This window comes from Podarcis gaigeae (assembly GCF_964106915.1).
Source record: "Podarcis gaigeae genome assembly, chromosome: 16".
Lineage (NCBI taxonomy): Eukaryota > Metazoa > Chordata > Lepidosauria > Squamata > Lacertidae > Podarcis > Podarcis gaigeae.
The window spans coordinates 24,716,273-24,738,554 of NC_139693.1; the positions used below are offsets into that span (position 1 = coordinate 24,716,273).

Sequence of the window (22,282 nt, forward strand, 5' to 3'; positions counted from 1 at the left end):
GCAGGCGACTGTGCATCGTGAGTTCAGGGGTGACCAAGCCAGCGAGACGCTGAGGTGGCTGGCTGGCTGGCTCCGCCCTCCTGCGAGCCTGGGACTGAGCAACCGGGGGGGGGGGTGGCACCGGGCGGATCTTTGCACCCCAACGCCACATATCCTTAAGACACCCCTGTCCAGAGGTTTGGGATTATGACCCTCGTCAGCCCCAGGCAGCATCCTAAAGGGCACCAGGCTCGGCAGTTCAGAATTTCTCAAGTTTGGGCTCCTGGGCCAGAGAGGATAAATAAATAATTTGGGGGGCAATGGGCTTGCTGCCTGGGGACCCTGCTGATGTCCTCCTTTTACCTCCCCTACCTCCAATGCTTAGGCCCTGCACAAACATACAAAAAGGATACTACAGAGGCAAGTCCTCATTGATGAAGGCCTTCACCTAAGGGGTAAAAAATGAATGAGATGCAAATATTACACATGGAATAAGACGGCTCCCCCTGTCCCACCAGCCCAGTTTATTCTCGGAACCTACAATCAACAGGCGAGGCTTTGTTGGTGACAGGGCCTTTCCGGTGGTGGCTCCCCGGAAACCCCAGACTGCTCCAGTCTGCCCCCCAGATAGCTTTCAGCCAGTCCCCACCTTCCCGCCTCCCTACTTTCAGTCAGTCTAGGAGGTGGCCGTGCCTGTCAGCTTCTTTCTCCTCCATCTCCGTTCTGCCAGGGAGGAGGATGGGGGGGGGGGCCTAGAATGTGTTGGGTTCTGCCTGTTGTTGGCTCTCTGGCGCCACCTACTGTTGGGCTCCCTGCCTTCTGTCTTATGAGCCATTGCAGCACCCAGGGGAAGTGAGTGATAGGTGTTGGCGAGCAGGAACGAAGCGACACTTACCTCTGGCAGGCGATTCAGCCGTCATCCCCCACAGCTCTTTAAAAGGGAGAAAACAGAATATGAATACACCATCAAACACAAACACACTTCCCAAGAAATCCAGACTCGATTCTTGTAGTGGAAGGACGAGGAGCCTGCAGACCTCCAGATGTTGTCTGACACCCAACAGCTCATCAGCCAGCCAGCATCTCCTTTATAGAATTGTACAGTTGGAAGGGACCACAAGAGTCATCGAGTCCAACTCCCTGCAGTGCAGTAATCTTTTACCCAATGGGGCTCAAACCCACAGCCCTGAGATTAAGAGTTTCCTGCTCTACCGACTGAGCTATCCCAGGTCAGGGCAACCAAAATGATAAAGGATGGAGTGATTGCCCTTTGAGGAAAGCCTGCAGCTTTGAGGGCTCTTTAGCTTATAGCAGGGGTCAGCAACCTTTTCCAGCCATGGACAGGTCCACCATCCCTCAGACCATGTGTGGGGCCGGACTATTTTTTGAAAAAAATATATGAAGGAATTCCTATGCCCCACAAATAACCCAGAGATGCATTTTAAATAAAAGGACACATTCTACTCATGTAAAAACACGCTGATTCCTGGACCGTCCGTGGGCCGGATTGAGAAAGCGATTGGGCTGCATCCGGCCCCCGGGCCTTAGGTTGCCTACCCCTGGCTTAGAGAAAGGGCAATAAAGAGGTGACACGATAAAAGTTTATAAAAAATGTCAAGGTGTGGAGGAAGTGGACAGAGAAACCGAATGAAGCCGAAAGTTGGGAAGAGTCAGGACAGATAAAAGATAGGGCTTATTGATGGAACATGTAATTAAATCTCTGGAACAACGGCTACTAGGCACAATGGCTGTGCTCTGCCTTCACAATTGGAGACAGCAATGGCTGGAAACTGAAGGGTGGGTGAGTGCTCTCTTCTTGTGTTGTCAACTCCCACTGTCCTTGGCCACTGACTGTGATGGTTTCTGGGTCTGATGGGGAGTTGGAGGTCCAGCTCAGTTGGTTAGAGCGTGGTGCTGGTAACGCCAGGTTTGCAGGTTCGATCCCCGTACGGGACACCAAGGGGACTAGATGCTCCTCAGGGTCCCTTCCAACTCTACAATTCCATGTTTCAGTGATGCTCTTGGAGAAACCTCTGCCAACCCAGGACACTTGTTGACAACCCCACAAAGACATTCGCCCTCTGCAGCCTTTCCCTTCCACCATGAAAAAACAGCTGTTCCCCGGCCTCCTGTTCCCTTGACAATCCTTTCCAAGGGCTTGTCAGAACCTGCTGCGGCAGGTGTGCCCAAGGCCACCTGTTAGCAGATTGAAAAACAACCCCCCACCAATGCAACCACGTCATCTTCAGGGATAAATGGGCCTCTAAAATAAAATGGCTATAAGGACAGACTTGGGAAAAGTGGGAATAGCACCAAATTTCTCCTTAGTCTTCTAAGCCCGTGGTTCTCAAACTGCACCCCCCCCCCGGTGCCCCAGACCACCTGAAAATTGCAGAGGGTTTTAGAAGATGACTTTCCCTTCCTGTTTCAGCAATTCTGTTGCACTGTGCTAGATGCAAACTGGCGTTCAGAAGCATTAGGAACGCTAAGAAGAACCTGCTGCAACAGGCCAGTGGCCTATCTAGACCACCTTCTCAAAGAGGCCCTCAAACCTGCAAGCTGGACCTGAGCACAAGAGCAATTCTCCCCTCCTGTGGTTTCCAGCAACTGGGATGGATTCAGTAGCATCGCTGCCTCTGACCGTGGAAGCAGAGCAGAGCCATTGTGGCTAGTAGCCATCAATAGCCCTCTCTCTCCTCCATGAATTTGTCTAGTCTTCCTTGAAAGCCATCCAAGTTAGTGGTCATCACTGCCTCTTGTGGCAGGGAGTCCCAGAGGTCAACCATAGTATAACAATCTGAATTCCAGCTATAAGTGTTCTTCGAAGACATGGTAAATTATGGTCCACAGACTTGCCTGAAACTTCAGCGGCCCACCAATGGCCTGCCCACTGTGGGAAGCCTGCTCTAAGCTTCAACTAGGGTAACCCCGTATATCCCTCTGAATGATGGTAAAATAGAAAATCCACATGCCAGGGCAGTATACCTCTGAATAGCAAAAGAACAGCCAAGACAAGACAGACATCCTTCTTGGAAGCTCTGCGCAATCTCTGTCTGACGCTAGACTTAGTTGTTTGGCGTGATCTGTTGCAAAGCAAATCTCACTTTTCTCTTTTTTTACGACCCCCCCCCCCCATATACTGCCTTTCAGTAACAGCAGCAACATTAAAAAACAACACAGACGCTACATCCTTGATTCTTTCTAATGTCCCGCCCGCATTTCAAAGGCTTGCGGCGGTGACCGCCGCCTGTTGACAGAGCCTCACTACAGCCTTGCGAGGGAGGCTAAGCTCCGGCTGAGGGCCAGCGCTTCTCTCAAGGCTGCTCAGCGCATTTCACGCTTCATCTGTCAAGTGGTGGGGAGACCACATATGCTTGGGGTGGGGTGGGGACTTCAATCCAGGGAGCTGGCGGGCCCCGGCGCATCAGGCCCTCTGCACATGCTCTAAGGCACCCAGCTCCCTCCGCCCTCCAGGCTCGGCCTCACCTCCACTTTCCCTCTCTCCAGGCCCTCCAGGCGGCGCCAGTCCGGCTCGTAGCCGCGGAGCAGCCCTGATCCCGAGAGCACCACCAGCGCCACCAGCAGCACGAAGCGCGGACGTGCCATCGGGCACCTTCACTCCAGCGACGCGCGCTGCGCTCTGCGCTCTTGGCTGTGCGCTCTGCGCTCCGGACGCGGCGGCCTCCGGCTTGCTAGAGCCGCTGCCACGTCAGATCGGGCGGAGCCCCCGCGAAGGGAAGGCGGAGGAGCCTCGGCCGGCAAGCCTCGCCCCGCCGCCCGGCTCTCCAGGGAGGAGCATCATCTGGGCAGGGCAAGGCGGAGCTCGGGGATTAGCGGCTCTCCAAAGGAAAATGAGGATCGGCGACGCGGGCACCTCGGAGGACCTGAGTGTCCCCTACCCGGGTGCTTGCACAGTGCTACTAGCGCTCCTTACTCTCTGCACATGCTCAGAGACCCGATGATTTCTTTACACCTTTGGTCTCATGATGGAGCATCCTGCACATTGAAAGCGCCTTCCGCGCACAACGAAACCACACGCCTTACCCCGAGGTTTCCTGGGAGCTGTAGTTGTCCCTTCGCAGATGACAATTCCTAGGACCCTTAACAAACTACAGCTCCCAAGATTCGTTGCGAGAGAGCAGTGCGCTTTAAATTTATGCTGGACGCGCTTTGAACGGCGTGGTGTGGATTTGGCCTCAATTCGAGGCTTTAAAGTTAAACCGCTGCGCCACTTTGCATCTCTCCGTTAGGAACGCAGGCAGTTGCAGACCCTCCAAGTGTCCCTATTTTCCAGGGACGTTCCTGATTTAGAGAAGCCACCCCGGTTTCTGATTTGATCCCACTTTTCCTTGGCCGTCCCTATTTTCACTGGAGAAATGTTGGAGTGTGTGAAAATGTCCCCATTTTCATTGGAGGGTATGGAGTTATCCTGCAGGGTATAGAGTTATCCAACCCCTGAGCCGTCTGAAGGCAATCCTGTATAGGGAATTTTTAATTTTAAAAACTGTTTTTTGTTTTATTATGTTTTTCTGTTTGCTGGAAGCTGCCCAGAGTGGCTGCGACAACCCAGTAAGATATGTGGCGCATAAATAGTAAAATTATTATTATGGATGGGACTTCCCTATTTTCATTGGAGAAAAGTTGGAGGGTATGCAGCTGCCTTTTACTGAATCAGGCCTTCAGCTATCTAGCTCAGTGTTGTCCGCACTGACTGGCAGTGGCTGTCTGGGATTGCAAATTGAACCTGGGATTTTCTACATACAATGCAGGTGCTCTAACACTGAGCTATGTTCCTTTATTACTCTAACTTTAAAAAATTGAATGCAGAGCTGAAGTTATTTATAACCCTTGGGATTTCGGTGGGTGGGAGGGAAATAAACTTTGTATATGCTTAGATGTCTTCTTCCTTCTGTAATAAACAAAATCTGCCTTTATTCCCTTATGGGGGACACAAGAGCCCTTATAGAGTTCTTTGTAGGTTCTCCATTGATAGGAGAAAATAACAGAGGCCAACCAGAGAATACTGAGAAGCAAAGCAGCTCGTAAGCCTGATCTTTATTGAACTGTTGCAACAGGGTGCTCCCCTCACACGCAGGAAAGGAGGAGGACCCAGAACCAAGGTGTGCCTGCCCTTCTATAGACATTTTAAATTGCCTTCCCTGGAGCTCAAGACCACCCCTCCATACATCATACATACATCACAGAAGGGGTGTAACCCAAGACCACCCCCCACAAACATACTTACCGTACATCACAGAAAAGGTGGTCTACAACAGAAATTTGAATGCTGCTGTTTTTCCTGTCTGCCAGGTTATCTGATAATGCCTTATCTGATTGCTTTTCCTGGTAGTCTGGCTATTCCTTTGAGATGGTGATTTCTTAATTCCTGAGACAATGGGAAGGTTGCCTCACCCCCCCTCCCTCCTTGCAGAGAAAACATTTGTTCAGTTTGGGAGTCAAAATGGTTTCAGGGCGTGCTTCCTGTGCTGCTCCAGACATGCGGTCCACATATCTGTGTACATGCTTGGTTGGTACATTTATGAACATTTATTATATATTGTTGTTGTTGTTGTTGTTTAGTCGTTTAGTCGTGTCCGACTCTTCGTGACCCCATGGACCAGAGAACGCCAGGCACCTCTGTCCTCCACTGCCTCCCGCAGTTTGCTCAAACTCATGCTGGTAACCTCGAAAACACTATCCAACCATCTCGTCCTCTGCCGTCCCCTTCTCCTTGTGCCCTCCATCTTTCCCAACATCAGGGTCTTCTCCAGGGAGTCTTCTCTTCTCATGAGGTGGCCAAAGTACTGGAGCCTCAGCTTCACAATCTGTCCTTCCAGTGAGCACTCAGGGTTGATTTCCTTCAGTATGGAGAGGTTTGATCTTCTTGCAGTCCATGGGACTCTCAAGAGTCTCCTCCAGCACCATAATTCAAAAGCATCAATTCTTCGGCGATCAGCCTTCTTTATGGTCCAGACCTTAAATATTTTATTACAATTCTTTATGACAGTTTTGTACATTTCTGGCATTCATCACAGAGCTGCACGATACCTGCTCTTCCCAGCTAATGCTGGGAGCACCGGGGCAGGCCCCATTGCTCAGTAAGATATTGGGGTTAGCACTTTTGCTAAAACGTTATTTAATGTCCTTTCACCTCCACACGGCAAACTTTGCACCACACCCCAAAAGGGGCTGCAACTTGGTGGTAGAGAAATGGCGTTTCCCTCCCTCCCTCCCCCCCACAAGAGAGACAGTGTGGTGCAGTAGTTAGAGTATCAGGCTCGGACTGGGAGACCTGAGTTCAAATCCCCACTTGGCCATCATGAAGCTTGCTTGGTGTGACCATAGACCAGGGGTCAGCAAACATTTTCAGCAGGGGGCCAGTCCACTGTCCCTCAGACCTTGTGGGGGGCCAGACTATATTTTTTTTGGGGGGGGGGATGAACGAATTCCTTTGCCCCACAAATAACCCAGAGATGCATTTTAAATAAAAGGACACATTCTACTCATGTAAAAACACACTGATTCCCGGACCATCCACTGGCCGGATTTAGAAGGTGATTGGGCTGGATCCGGCCCCCGGGCCTTAGTTTGCCTACCCATGTTTTAAGACCAGTCGCTGCTTCTCAGTCTAACCTACCTCGCCGGGTTGTTGTGGGGATTAAATGAGGAAGGGATCACGTTGAGCTCCCTGGAGAAACAAAGCTGGGATATCAACACAATAAACAAATAAATAGTGTTTGCTGCAGTTGGGTAGAAAATGCAGAACTGGTGGGGAAAGCTGTTCAGTTGGAAAGCTGATAATGTGCAGATTGAACAAGGGTTGGTGGTGGGTGTGGTATGCAAATGTGTTTATTAAGTGCTTAATGACTGGCAATGTCAAGAACAGCATGTACACAAATTGCATAAGGACAGAACGTGCTCCATGCTTAAAAGCAACCACATCAAAAAGCCCTAAACACCCTCAGCCCAGTATACCTGAAGGAGTATCTCCACCCCCATCATTCAGCCCTGACACTGAGATCCAGCGCCGAGGGCCTTCTGGCAGTTCCCTCATTGCGAGAAGTGAGGTTACAGGGAACCAGACAGAGGGCCTTCTCGGTAGTGGCGCCCGCCCTGTGGAACACCCTCCCTTCAGATGTGAAGGAAATAAGCAGCTATCCTATCTTTAAAAGACATCTGAAGGCAGCCCTGTTCAGGGAAGTTTTTAATATTTAACGCTGTACTGTTTTTAACACTTGATTGGGAGCCACCCAGAGTGGCTGGGGAGACTCAGCCAGATGGGCGGGGTATAAATAACAAATTATTATTATTATACGTCTTTGAGCAGGTAACATTTTGTTGCATCCTTGCAAACACCCCCTATTAAAGTCCTCCTTGTTTTTGCTCTGGTTAGTTACGGAACGAAGGCAGATGGAGAAACGAATCATCACTATACAGTACAGTTAGTAGATAAGAATTACTGACTCCTATGGAGAAGCAGCCAAAGATAAAGGGTGTAAGCAAGAAGCAAAGTAACACTTTGTGGTCGCTGAATAAAAAATCGTCATAATAAAACCAAGTGTGGGTGTCTGACGGGGAATTTGTGCTACTGGAAAATCTGCTTTAAACAGCAGTGTTGAGCACCTGCTCTGCGTGCAGAAGGTCCCAGGTCCAATCCCCAGCATCTCTAGGTAAGGCTGGGAGAGACCCTGCCTGAAATCCTGAGAGCTGCTGCCAGTCAGAGTAGACAATACTGAGCTAGATGCACTAGCTGGTCTGACTCCGTGTAAGGTATCGTCCCAAGTTCCTAGTTAGGAAAGAGTTATAGCTCAGTGGCAGAGCATCTGTTTTGCATGCAGAAGGTCCTAAGTGCCATCTCCAGCACATCCAAGTAGGCCTGGAAGGGATTCCTGTCTGAAATCCTGGCGAGCTGCTGCCAGTCCGTGTAGACAGTACTGAGCTAGATAGACCAATCGCCAGAATCAGCGCAGTGAAGGGCTGTGGCTTTAGAGCAGAGCATCTGCTTTGTATGCTGAAGGTCCCACGTTCAATCTTCAGCATCTCTGGCTAGGGCTGGGAATGTCCCTGGAAAGCCTAGAAGGCCGCTGCCAGTCAGTGTGGGCAGTACTGAGCTAGATGGACCACTGGTCTGAATTGGCATCAGGCAGCTTCCTCTGATCATCTTATTTGCTGCTGCAAGTCAAGAATCTCCACGTGTTCAAAGTACTTTGGCCTGCTGGGGTTGTGTGTGTGTTCCTGTGGAACTCCCTCCCACAAGAGGCAGCGACAGCCAACTTTGATGGCTTAAAAAAAGGACTGGACAAATTGATGGAGGAGAAAACCCAATGATGTCTGCTAGCCATGATGGCTCTGCACTGCCTCCACGGTCAGAGTTTGTAATTTTTCTGAATACCAGTTGCTGAAAACCACAGGAGGAGACAGTGCTGCTATAGCCAGGTGTTGCTTGCAAGTTTCCCACAGGCATCTGGTTGGCCATTGTGAGACCAGGATGGTGGACTAGGTGGGTCAATGACCTGAACCATCAGACTCTTCCTCTGTTCTTATTTTAGGAGCAAGGCCCAAGTTCAAAAAAAATTGGGGAATGCCGTGCTTCACCTTTGCCACACCAGGAGTCTTCTGAAATTGGCATCATTTTATTTTTGATAATAATTCTATTAGTTTTCAATTATATTAATCCAAATATATCAAATATATCATTATATCAATGCCAAATTACAATAACAATTCCCAATATCAATTATTCAAATATCCAATTACATAATTTAGGTGCCCCCCACCTGCGTGCTAGAATTGATGGTTTGATAATTTACTTTATTTCTGCTTTCCATAATCTTACTGATTTCAGTTCCATTCCATTCACAATAGCAATCCCTTATACAACAGCTGCAATATTTATATCTTCTATTCGTATTAGCACATATAATGATTTATAAGTCTATAATAATAATAATTTATTATTTATACCCCACCCATCTGGCTGGGTTTCCCCAGCCACTCTGGGCGGCTTCCAACAGAACACTAAAATACAATAACCTATTAAACATTAAAAGCTTCCCTAAACAGGGCTGCCTTCAGATGTCTTCTAAAAGTCTGGTAGTTGTTTTTCTCTTTGACATCTGGTGGGAGGACGTTCCACAGGGCGGGCGCCACTACCGAGAAGAAGTCCCTCTGCCTGGTTCCCTGTAACTTGGCTTCTCGCAGCGAGGGAACCGCCAGAAGGCCCTCGGCACTGGACCTCAGTGTCCAGGCAGAACGATGGAGGTGGAGACGCTCCTTCAGGTATACTGGACTGAGGCTGTTTAGGGCTATGAAGGTCAGCACCAACACTTTGAATTGTGCTCGGAAACGTACTGGGAGCCAGTGTAGGTCTTTCAAGACCAGTGTTATATGGTCTCAGCGGCCGCTCCCAGTCACCAGTCTAGCTGCCGCATTCTGGATTAGTTGTAGTTTCCGGGTCACCTTCCAAGGTAGCCCCACATAGAACGCATTGCAGTAGTCCAAGCGAGAGATAACTAGAGCATGCACCACTCTGGAGAGGCAGTCTGTGGGCAGATAGAGCCTCAGCCTGCGTACCAGATGGAGCTGATAAACAGCTGCCCTGGACACAGAATTGACCTGCGCCTCCATGGACAGATGTGAGTCCAGAATGACTCTCAGGCTGCGCACCTGGTCCTTCAGGGGCACAGTTACCCCATTCAGGACCAGGGAGTCCCCCACATGAAGGACTCCTCTACACGTGAAGATCTATATACCCTTTTTCTTTCTGAGTGGGGAAACTTGAATCATTTTAAAACAGACAGAATGAAACAGACAAAAACAGTATGCACTACCAACTCCCCCCTAACAAATGCTGACAACAGCCAAGCACACACAACTTTTGATCAGGGAGCGTTGGAGACAAGGTATGCCCTAAATTATTCATCGTTTCTCAGAATAAGAACCCTGCTAGGAATCTTTCCATGCATGATCAAAGCACTTGAAGAGAAACAAAGCAGGATATCTTTTTTTAGGCTAAAGAGGAAGGTGCACAGATCAAGGGAAATCAGAGCAGACTTCGCCAACCTGGTGCCCTCCAGATGTTCTGGACTACAACTCCCATGAACCCAATCTGGCTCTGGAGAACAGCGGCTTTGCGAAGGTTGCAGCTGTCTTGTGAGACTTGGGGGGGGGGGCATTGTGTTGTAAGTTTTTCAAGGATGTGAGAAAAAAATTCTGACAAGTATCTGAGATGCTGCAAGAACATCTGCTGATTTGGCTGCAACAGACAAACATGGCTGCCCCTGCAGAAATTACAACTGGGAAAGCAGAATCAAGGCTGTAAAGGTAAAGCTAAAGGGACCCCTGACCATTAGGTCCAGTCATGTCCGACTCTGGGGTTGCGGCGCTCATCTCGCTTTATTGGCCGCGGGAGCCGGCGTACAGCTTCCGGGTCATGTGGCCAGCATGACTAAGCCGCTTCTGGCGAACCAGGGCAGCGGATGGAAATGCCGTTTACCTTCCTGCCAGAGCGGTACCTATTTATCTACTTGCACTTTGACGTGCTTTCAAACTGCTAGGTTGGCAGGAGCAGGGACCGAGCAATGGGAGCTCACCCCGTCACGGGGATTCGAATCGCGAAGCTTCTGATCAGCAAGCCCAAGGCTCAGTGGTTTAACCCACAGCGGCACCCGTGTCCCAATCACAGCGGGTAGATTTCAAAATTCCATTTCAAGCACTTTTGGCCATAAAACCCCCGGATCCTTGATTTGTCCTTCTTCCAACCTCCATTTCTATGTGATTTAATAATAGCACAATTTGGGGTGTGGACTCACATTTGGTTGCGCTGTGTGTCACAACCCCAAGATCTCTTTCCAATCAGTCACCACTATTTCAGACTCAATAACTTACAAGTTCACATTTATACTGTTCCTTTAAAGCACCATGATACCACTTTTAACAGTCACGGCTTCTCCCCAAAGGATCCTGCGAAGTGTAGTTTGTGAAAGGTACTGAGAGTTGTTAAGAGACACCCCTCTTCCCCTCACAGATCTACAAATTCCAGAGTTCCCTGAGAAGTGGGATTGACTGTTACCATAAGCCACTCTTGGAACTGTAGCTCTAGGAAGGGAATAGGGGTCTCCTAACAATTCTCAGCACCCTTAACAAACTACAGTTCCCAAGATACTTTTAAGGGATGCCATGACTGTTTTAAAGAGGTATTGTGAAAGGCATGATATCAAATCCAAACTCCTCCTCCTCCTCCTCCTCCTCCTCCTCCTCCTCCTCCTCCTCTTCTTCTTCTTCTTCTTCTTCTTCTTCTTCTTCTTCTTCTTCTTCTTCAGCACACAGTGCAGATTGGGCCTAAGTGCAAGTAGGGTTACAGAACAGGACCTTCTATTCTAAAGCAATAAAGGTAAAGGGACCCCTGACCATTAGGTCCAGTCGTGGCCAACTCTGGGGTTGCGGCGCTCATCTCGCTTTATTGGCCGAGGGAGCCGGCGTACAGCTTCCGGGTCATGTGGCCAGCATGACTAAGCCACTTCTGGAGAACCAGAGCAGTGCACGGAAACGCTGTTTACCTTCCCACTGGAGCGGTACCTATTTATCTGCTTGCACTTTGATGTGCTTTCGAACTGCTAGGTTGGCAGGAGCAGGGACCCAGAAATGGGAGCTCACCCCGTCGCGGGGATTCGAACCGCCGACCTTCTGATCGGCAAGTCCTAGGCTCTGTGGTTTAACCCACAGTGCCACCCGCGTCCCTAAAACAATAGAATGTCCCTATTTTCATGTGGGAGGGTTTGTATACAAAGGCAGTTATGCTTCTGAATACCAGTTACTGGAAACCACAGAACAGGGAGAACGCTCTCGTGCTCGGCTCCTACTTACAGGCTTCCCACTGGGGCTTTGAAAACTGGATTCTGGATGAGATGAGCTATTGGCCTGATCCATTAGCAGGCTCGCCTTACGTTCTTATTATTCTCCTTTTTGCACCATCATTTCACACTTTCTCACATGGAATTGCATGTGCCATTTTAATGCCGATTCACCCAGTTTTGGGAGAGACGCTTTTCAGAGCAACTTGTGGTCCCATTTTGGTTTTAACCACCCTGAATAATCGGGCGCTCACCCCTAGCTCCTAATCATTTGCTCCGTCTCTCCTCCTGATGCTGTTCTCCGCCAGCATTGCTCAGGGGAGCCTGCCAACCGCAGCTGGTTGCGCTAACAAGACCCACCTGTGCCTCTGTTGATTCCAGCTTGGCTCATGCTTGCCATTATCAGGGAGGCACTGCTAAAGAATAACTAGCCACAGGCAGCTGTTTCTCTGGCTGGCCTGAGGTAGACCAGTAGGTCCCCTCCCAGGGGTTGATTTCCCAACAATATTGACTTCAGAAACAGAGCTGCTACAGGCTTGAGTTTCACGCCCAAAATGCAGGTGCCCTCTTCCCAGCTGAAGAGGAACGGTTACGACATTTGCAGTTCAGAGAAAAGGTGAATAAGAGGGGACGTGGTAGAGGCGCAAAGAATTATGCATGGAGGACGTAGAGAAAGAAAATGAACAAGATCTACATCCCTTACAATTTGATTCCCTCCCCCCCTTCTTTTTTCCTTTCTCCTCCTGTGATGAGGATGCATTTTAATGTTTTAATTGTTTTAATGTTGAATTTTAATCTTGTTTTTAAGTTGTATTTCAATCAACTTGTTTTTATTACTGGTTGTTAGCCTCCCTGAGCCTGGACTTGGCTGGGGAGGGCGGGGTATAAATATTTTTTTTAAATTATTATTATTATTATTATTATTATTATTATTATTATTACTCACCACTCACACCAACCTATCACTGCACCTTCATGCTAAGGAGAGCTGCACCTGTTGGATTTCCGCCTGGCAGATAACTAGTAAAGAGGGGGAAAACCCACCCACCCACCAAGAAATCACTGACTGACAGCAACTTCTCCAGGGTTGCAAACAGGGGACATGGCCAGCTCTACCTGGCTATAGCAGGAATTGAACCCGGAGCATTCTACATCCCAAGTAGATGCTCCAGCCACTGAGCTATGGTCTGCCAGGGCTCTATCCATCCATCCCAATAAGGAATCTTGTGACCCAGGAAGACTCTTAAGAGTCACAGGCAAGAGTCACAAGGCGGGATTTTGGCCCCATGGGGAATAGTTTCTTGCCCAAGTGGGAGACAGTTCCTCTGACACCCAGAAGCTGGCAGCTTCTTCCCTCTGCCCAGAAAAGCACATTGCTCAGCCTTCATTGAGGAAGAATGCTACGCTTCTAATAATAACGGGGGATAATAATAAACCCTGACGGTCTCCTGCCTTTGCAAGCGGAGAGTGGATGAGTCACGGCAAATGTGGGTAAATTAAAAAGCCGCCAGGGAGCCTGTGAGTCAGGCAGAATTGCAGGGTTCTGCTGAGCTCTCCGTGCTGAGCAGGGTCATGCGGGGGTCTCTCAACAGGGGGCGCTGTCCTCTGTGAGTCAGACTTTCCCCCTGTGAAGCAAGGAAGGGTGCGGGGGGGGGGGGAGCTGCAGAAGCGGGTGGGTGGCTGCGTGGCCTGAGTGACATGTGGGAAGTGTTCCGCAAGCGGAAAGCTAGAGTGTCAGGGAAGAGGCGTCGGCTTCCAAATACCATTTCTCTGGTGCTGTTTTTTTCCCTTGCATGTGGGTGGGGAGCAGGGAGGTGTTTTCAGGGGGAGGAAGTATTCCTTCATGCATGTGACACCCCGCTCTCACCCCATTTCCGCAGCTTGGAGTGAAAAAGCCTTGGAGTGGGGAGCCTTAAAGGTAAAGGGACCCCTGACCATTAGGTCTAGTCGTGGCCGACTCTGGGGTTGCGGCGCTCATCTCGCTTTACTGGCCGAGGGAGCCGGCGTACAGCTTCTGGGTCATGTGGCCAGCATGACTAAGCCGCTTCTGGCGAACCAGAGCAGCGCACGGAAACGCCGTTTACCTTCCTGCCGGAGCGGTACCTATTTATCTACTTGCACTTTGACGTGCTTTCAAACTTCTAGGTTGGCAGGAGCTGGGAGCGAGCAACGGGAGCTCACCCCGTTGCGGGGTTCTCATCTGTTTGGCCACTGTGAGATCGGAACCCCAGACTCTCTATTTTCCAGGGACGTCCCTGATTTTTAGAGAAGCCAGCTCAGTTTTTGACTGGAACCCGGAATGTCCCACTTTTCCTTAGGATGTCCCCAGTTCTTTTTTGCTTAAAAAATGTTTAGGGATACTCTCATTTTGACTCAAGAAAATCACCATTTTATAGTTCAAATCGGGGAACAATAAATAAAGTAAATGGACAAAAGTACAAAGATTCACAAAATGTTTAGGGGTATGCATACCCCTGCGTCCCCCCAGGAAAAAGCACTGGACGTCCCTATTTCATCGAAATATTGGAGGGTATGGAGTTATGCAAGCCAAGGAGATAAGTAACTAGACAACCTTTAGAAGACATCTGAAGGCAGCTCTGTATAGGGAAGTTTTCATTTTTAAAAATGTTTAATGTTTTATTATGTTTTTATCTATGTTGGAAGGTGCCCATAGTGGCTGGGGCAACCCAGTCAGATGGGTGGGGTATAAATAGTAACATTATTATTGTGGGATAAAAAGGTAAAGGGACCCCTGACCGTTAGGTCCAGTCGCGGACGACTCTGGGGTTGCGGTGCTCACTTCGCTTTATTGGCCGAGGGAGCTGGCGTACAGCTTCCGGGTCATGTGGCCAGCATGACTAAGGCACTTCTGGTGAACCAGAGCAGCGCACGGAAACGCCATTTACCTTCCCGCTGGAGTGGTACCTATTTATCTACTTGCACTTTGACGTGCTTTCGAACTGCTAGGTGGGCAGGAGCAGGGACCAAGCAACGGGAGCTCACCCCGTCGCGGGGATTCAAACCGCTGACCTTCTGATCGGCAAGTCCTAGGCTCTGTGGTTTAACCCACAGCGCCACCCGTGTCCCTATTATTAGATAGGACACCCCTATTTTCATTGGAGAAATGTTGGAGGGTATGGAACCCTTGACCTCTCAGGTTCAATTACAGAGCCTAATAATAACCAATGCAAGCTGTTCTGGAAGAGCGATCAAAGCGTGGAAGGGGGTGGGAACGTATTCTGGAATGAATGTCAGAGCAGCAGAGAAACCTCTAATTAGAGAAATATCGCAAGTCTCAGAGGTGGGGGGGGGGTTAGGATTCCAAAACTAGCAATAGGGCATCACCTTTATATTAGGGAACCTGGGGGGCCGCATTCCCTTGTGGGCAGCCAGTTGGGGGCCGCACACCAGGGATGGTTGAGGCCAGAGGCAAACATGGGTGGAGTCACGAATGCAACTCCTGCCTTCATACAGTTCGGCTGCATTCCGGCTACGCAAGTCGGAGGTTTGGACAGAAACGTCTTTCCACCCTTCATCTAGGCAGTGTAAAGGATGTGCTCCATGTGGGTGGAAGCACTCGGGGAGGGTCTGGAGCAGGGCTTGTAGGGAGTGTAAGCACAGGCTGGGGAGAGTCCTGGGGGCCAGGTGATGAGGACTGCGAGGGCCACAATCACATTGAGTTCTTAGTCTTTCCAAGGTAGCCTGAACATTCACGCAGAACCACTGTGTGGTGCAACATAAGCTGAGCTGGGCAGGTGGCAGATGAAGATGATGGATTTTTCGGAGCTAGCCGACCTGACTGGAAGAGTCCGCGACCAGAAGGAGGAGGAGTATCAGGAGGAATGGACGAAATTAAAGACTATTTAGTTAAATATGTTAACTTAATTGGAAAAGCTTGCAAATACCAGATAGGCGTAGGTTAGGATATAAATATGTAATGTGATGAATTAATATGTTCAATGCTAAATTTGAAAGAAAGAAAGATATTAAGTGATTAAGTTAATCTTAAAAGAATATTGGTTTTGGAGAACTGTTAAAATGATATACACTGAAATTCAACCAGGGGGATACGAGGAAGTCACTTAACAATGTTAGTAAAATTGGTTTAAATATGGCTGAGATTTATGTCTGTTTGTCTATTTGTTTGCTTGTTTGAATTTTTTTTTGGGAAATTAATTTAAAAAATTGAAAAAAAAGAAAGATAAGCTGGGCAGGATCAGGCCTGCGCATAGCTGTCAATGTTTCCCCTTTTTAAAGGGAAATTCCCTTATTCCAAATAGGATTCCTCACAAGAAAGGGGGAAAGTTGACAGCTATGGGCCTGTGGCCCACCTCGTCCTGCATCCTGGTGCCTTTGGGAGGCCCCACCCCAACGGAGGAGTCCTGGTCTGCAGAAGCAGCTGGAAAAGAGGGTACAAAAGGCTGTGCCCTGTTTTGAAAGCTCCCGTACCCTAAAGACACACGCTCCCCCTGCAAGTGGAAAAGTAGCACATCAGGAAGCAGGCTGAACTAGACTTTCCTCCCTTCGCATAATGCTAGTTTAATTTGCAGGGGATGTTGTTTCTGCGTGGAGACTGATAGCATCCCAAAATGTGACCTCCTTCTATACTATTTTACGATTCTACTACACAGGTGGGCCAGGCCTAAATGTTATCACGGTGATCTGCTTTTTCCTCGTTGTTCTCTCTGACTACAGTGGTACCTCGGGTTACATACGCTTCAGGTTACATACGCTTCAGGTTAAAGACTCCGCTAACCCAGAAATATTACCATGGGTTAAGAACTTTGCTTCACGATGAGAATAGAAATCGTGCTCCGGCGGCAGTGGCAGCGGCAGCAGGAGGCCCCATTAGCTAAAGTGGTGCTTCAGGTTAAGAACAGTTTCAGGTTAAGAACGGACCTCTGGAACGAATTTAAGTACTTAACCCGAGGTACCACTGTACTTCCAGATGATCTCCTTATTGGGCACCCATTCTGATTTGTTGTGGGGAGGTGAGATGCCATTGTCTCAAGTTTTTATTGATCCCACGTTTTCTGGTGCATTACTACAGATGCACCAAATGAACTTGGATTGCACAGCCTGGATGGGACTGAATCCCACTGGAAAAGAATTCAGTCTGGAAGGGTTTTCTGAGATCAGGCATTTGGCTGCAGTCCTGCCATGAACCACCAGGGGGCAGAGATTCCTCCCTGTGCTGAGCGTTCAGCCCCAGGAAATTTGGCGCATGCTTGAAAGGTTATATATGCGTGTGGGTCTGTGTGTGTGATGCTCAGGAAAAAAGCCTTGAGGCCATCCAAAGTTCATTGCGGTCTGTGCACCTGTTGTAAAGGAAAAGGACACTGCATGGGAAATAAATACTTCCGGATATGTGAGCTGGTGTGGTGCAATGGCTGAAACATTCGTTTCATTTCATTTAATTTCAATACCGCTTTATATTTTTAAGAAAAATCTTAAAGCTGTTTACAGCACATTAAAAGATCGATAATACAATCCAAAACCAAACATTTCTGAAGAAAGTCAAATATAGAGTATACAGTCAAAGCAGCATAATCGACAGAAAACTAAAATTCCAGTTACAGATAGGTAGCCGTGTTGGTCTGCCATAGTCAAAACAAAAAAAATTCCTTCCAGTAGCACCTTAAAGACCAACTAAGTCAGTTCTTGGTATGAGCTTTCGTGTGCATGCACATACCAAGAACTGACTTAGTTGGTCTTTAAGGTGCTACTGGAAGAAAACTAAAATGTTATCTTAAAGATTTCAAAATAAAACATTAGAAAGGAGGTCAACTAGAGAATAAATATTTAATACAAAGTTAACAAAAAAACTTAAATACTTGAAAAAAATTTTGCTAATTGAAGTCAAATATAAAATGCACATTTAAAACAGCATAATTAACAAGAGAGTAAAATATTATCATATCCAGTATATTCACAGATAGGAACAAAAACACACAGGAAGGCTGCCTTATACTGAGCCAGACCAATGGTCCACCTAGCTCAGTAATGTCAGCACTGACTGGCAGCAGCTGCCCAGGGTCCAGGCAGGAGTCTTCCCCCAGCCCAAACTGGATATACCAAGGACTTAACCTGGGACCTTCTGCATGCAAAGCATATGCTCTACTGCTGAGCTGCAGCCCCTCACTACACTGCTTTAGACCACTGGGTCCACCTAGGTCAGTAATGTCTACACTGACAGGCAGCAGCTTTCCAGATTTCCAGGCAGGGTTCACTTTCCCATCCCTAATCTGGAGATGGTGCTGAGGTCTGAACCTGGGACGTTCTGCATGCAGAGCAGGTGCTCTACCACTGAGCTATTGCCCTTCCAAAACAGGAACAGGCCTTGCACTGAGTCAGACCACTGGTCCATCTAGTTCAGTGTTGTCTGCACTGACTGGCAGCAGCTCTCTGAGGTTCCAGGTAAGAAAGAGCTGATATCAAGGCAGGTCGATGCAGACATTTAAAGCACATTCAACACACCTTCCTCTCCAACGAGGATCCTAGGAAATGTAGTTTCTGCCCCACTGAGCAGGAAGGATCCCAGGGGATCCATAGAGAGAAGCCTGGCGGGTGGGGGGGGGGGAGGCACAGGCAGCCCTCAACCTTCCCCCCACCCTTCCTTCCATTTTCTGTGAACTGCCCTGAGACCTCTGGGTATAGGGCGGTATATAAATTCAATAAATAAAGAAAAATAAAATAAATATTTTTTTAAAAAATTGTGAATCTAATAGAAAAGTAAAAAGAAAGAAAACAAACAAATGATAAAGTAGTAATGTTAGCTTCAAAACAAAACAAAACACAACAACAGACAACAAAAATCCATTGCAAGATGACCTTAACAATAAGAATACTGATGTAGCCTTGCAAATTAATGCAGGCAGCCCAAATATCTGAATGAAATCGACACTGATAAGCCATGCATTCAAACCCAGGAAGGGCAGGGAGATCTGGAGGAAGATTGTGGTCCTTCCATCCTTGCAATGGAAGCCTCTCAGCCATCATGAGGGCTTTAGCTGTCCAGCAACGTGAGATTTCCCTGCTCTGTCCAGGTCTGGGGGGATCTTGAGTCTCACTGGAGCAACCCAGTCCAGAAGAGCGCCGCTAGGACCAGAACCTTGGACAGCTCCAAGGGACCCTGTACTGTTCATGCGGCTTCACCTCAAAAAGCCTATTGCGGAGTTGGGAAAGGTTCGTGAGAGGCAAGCAAAGTGATCCAGGGGTTGGAAGGAAGAGGAGAGGCTGCAGCCTGGATAGCTCAGTTGGTTAGAGCATGGTGCTGATAACGCCAAGGCTGTAGGTTCAATCCCTGTATGGGACAGCTGCATATTCCTGCCCTGTTTAGGGTTGGATGATCCTCAAGGTCCCTTCCAATTCTACGATTTAGGGCTTTTAAGTTTAGAGAAAAGACAAACAGGTGGTGCCATGATAGAAGTTTATGAAACCACGCATTGCATGGAGAAAGAGGACTAGAAAAAGTTTTCCCTCCCCCTGTCATAGTCCTAGAATTCATAGACATCCAACGATGTTGGAAGTTGGAAATAAAGTCCATCTTCATAAAGTGCATAAACTGTGGAACTCACTGCCACAGGAGGCAGTGATGGCCACCAACTTAGAGCGTTTTAAATAATATATTGTTTTTTTCTGATATCTGTGCATGAAGGGCAGCATACAAGTTTGATAAATAATCATAATAATTTAAAAGAGGATTGGACAAATCCATGGAGGAGAAGGCTATCGGTGGCTACTAGCCATGATGGCTTTCCTCTGACTCCATGGTTGGAGGGAGCAATGCTTCTGAATACCAGTTCCTGGAAGCCACAAGAGAGGGAAGTGCTTCTGTGCTCGAATCCTGCTTGCTAGTTTCCTATAGGGGTATCTGGTTGGCCATGGGATGAGGGTGGCGCTGTGGTCTAAACCACTGAGCCTCTTGGGCTTGCCGATCAGAAGGTCGGCAGTTCGAATCCCCATGATGGAGTGAGTTCCCGTTGCTCTGTCCCAGCTCCTGCCAACCTAGCAGTTTGAAAGCACGCCAGTGCAAGTAGATAAATAGGTACTGCTGCGGCGGGAAGGCAAACGGTGTTTCCGTGCGCTCTGGCTTCCATTGCAGTCACTGGCAGAAGAAGAGGCGTGCAGGAGGAGTGCACCACCCCCGGCAGCGCAATCCCAGTGGGGTGCCATCGTACTGCCCCCCTGCCAGCGCTGGGAGCCATGCCCCTACAGGCGGCACACCACGCCCCCAGGACGTGCGCCAGCCCTGCCCCGCCTGCTCTCCGCCCCCCCCCAGTGCCAGAGCATGAAGCTCCGCCACTGATCACAGTGTCCCGTTGTGCCAGAAGCGGTTTAGTCCTGCTGGCTACATGACCCAGAAAGCTGTCTGTGGACAAACGCCAGCTCCCTCGGCCTGAAAGCGAGATGAGCGCCCCAACCCACAGTCGCCTTTGACTGGACTTAACCATCCAGGGGTTTTTATCTATCTGGTTGACCACTGTGAGAACAAGAATGCTGGACTAGATGGGCCATTGGCCTGATCCAGCAGCCAGGTTTTTATGCTTACTCCCAAGACATGTTGCCTCTGCAAGGAGCGCCAGCCAACTGAAGCCTTGTGTGGACTGACCAGGGAAGACATCCCATCCCTGAGTCTGCAGGTGAGAGAGGAGCTGCTTCAGGTATGTCAGCCTCTTCGCTCTCAGCTCTCCCCAGGTCCTCTGCTGTGGACAGCCCAGGCATTGCTTCTCCAGAGATTCTGGAGGCATCTCAGTGCAGGCCTGAGGCCAGACGGCCCTGTACCTTCTCCAGACTTCATGACATTGGGGGTCTCCTTGACACACGTGCTTGTAACAGAGGCAAGCAAGTGACAATGATAAGAACAGAGAAGATTGGAAAATGCTTATTGAGTATATGGGGGGTGGGAATTGTGTGTGTGCATGTGAAAACGTTGGCAGCACTAAGATAAATTCAATTTTTGTTGGATGTAATCAGTGGCGTAGCGTGGGTTGTCAGCACCCGGGGCAAGGCAAGTAATTTGCGCCGCCTAACCCATGGATTTGCGCCCCCTAACCCTAACCCCAGATGTTGCGCCCGGTGCGGCCGGCCCCCCCTGCACCCCCCACGCTACGCCACTGGATGTAATAAAGGAATACTGAATGGTATAGTTTATGTAAAATATGCAGGGATTTATGATATGCAAAATGAAACATGGAAAGAGAGGAAGGGAAGTCACTAACATTTTAAGGTTGTTTAAATGAATATTCTAGAGCGTAAAACAGAAAATTTAATAAAAAATTATATGTATATAAAAAAGAACATAGCCCTGCTGCAATGGGCCAATGGCTCATCTAGTCCATCATCCTGTTCTCACAGCGGCCGATCAGATGCCCATTATGGGAAGCCCGCCAAGCAAAGAATCATAGAGTTGGAAGGGACCACAAGGGTCATCTAGCCCAACCCCCCTGCAATGCAGAAATCTTTTGCCCCAATGTGGGACTCTAACCCACAACCCTGATATTAAGAGCCTCGTGCTCTACCAACTGAACTATCCCAGTGTGGCAGTACTCTCCGATTGTCTCTCTTCCTATTTTCTGGTATACAGAGGTAGACTGTGCCTGAGCATGGAGGTTCTATCAGAATTGCCCTCCATAAGAAGGGTCTTGCTAGACCAGGCCATCTAGTGTAGCATCCTGTTCTCACAGTGGCCAAATGTTGGAGGGGGCGTCTGTGCACTCAGAGCCACCCGGAATTCAAACAGGACATCTGTTGATCGATTTTGGGGAAGAAGGAATCAAACTGGATTCCACACATGCCGATTCGCAGCCAAACTGAATCAAGCAAGGAAGGGCACGTGCATCTGTGACCTTGGGGAGGTCAGCGAACGAGATGGGCTATTTATTTTCCTGTCTGAAACGTTTTACACCCTGCCCTGCAGCCGAGAGCCAGTGTGCCTTACATATAATCAATAGAAACAAGACGATGGGATGGGTGAGTGGATATGTGCTCCTTAGCGCTGAAGGGCTGTAAAAGGACAAAAAAAAAAAAAGAAGCAGCACCCTTCTCTTCGGGACAGTGACCTAGTTTGAAGTGCAACCGAGAAAAAGGAGAGGGAAACAGGAGGAAGCAGCAACCTTGCAGGGGTCAAAGCAGCCTCCCCTGACCTGGACCCCCCCAGCTGCCCCCCCAAGCATGGTCATTTGGGGCAATCACTTCCATCACCCCCAGCCAGCATGTGCGCACGAAACTGCAGCAAAATATCACCAGCTGTTGCCACAGAAAAAATAAAGCTCTTCCTCGCATTCACTGGATCCTGCCTCTACTCAGTTACCTCTGACTGATAACGAACTTAGGGGGACACAGAATGCCTTGATGGAGAGTTGGGCTGTAAAAGCCAACCCCAATTTTTTCTATAAGAGTTATATTAGTGTTATTATCATTATCATTAGTAGTTGGGACGCGGGGGGCAC

At 48.8% G+C, this 22,282-nt stretch overlaps 1 protein-coding gene across 2 annotated transcripts in view; it reads right to left on the reverse strand.

Annotated features, from left to right (window-relative positions):
* The window catches only part of SELENOM (selenoprotein M), a 33,441-nt gene that overhangs the window by 4,004 nt on the left and 7,155 nt on the right, over nucleotides 1-22,282 (reverse strand). Inside the window, exons 1-3 of one of the 2 annotated variants that reach the window (XM_083717791.1) lie at nucleotides 3,466-4,001; nucleotides 875-910; nucleotides 393-427 (exon numbers count right to left, since the gene is read on the reverse strand). In XM_083717791.1, the coding sequence (XP_083573917.1) occupies nucleotides 393-427; nucleotides 875-910; nucleotides 3,466-3,585 (191 nt within the window). In that variant the 5' untranslated portion in view covers nucleotides 3,586-4,001. Of the gene's footprint in view, nucleotides 1-392; nucleotides 428-874; nucleotides 911-3,465; nucleotides 4,002-22,282 lie in introns of those variants that run through there. The other variant, XM_083717792.1, reaches the window with a different exon arrangement.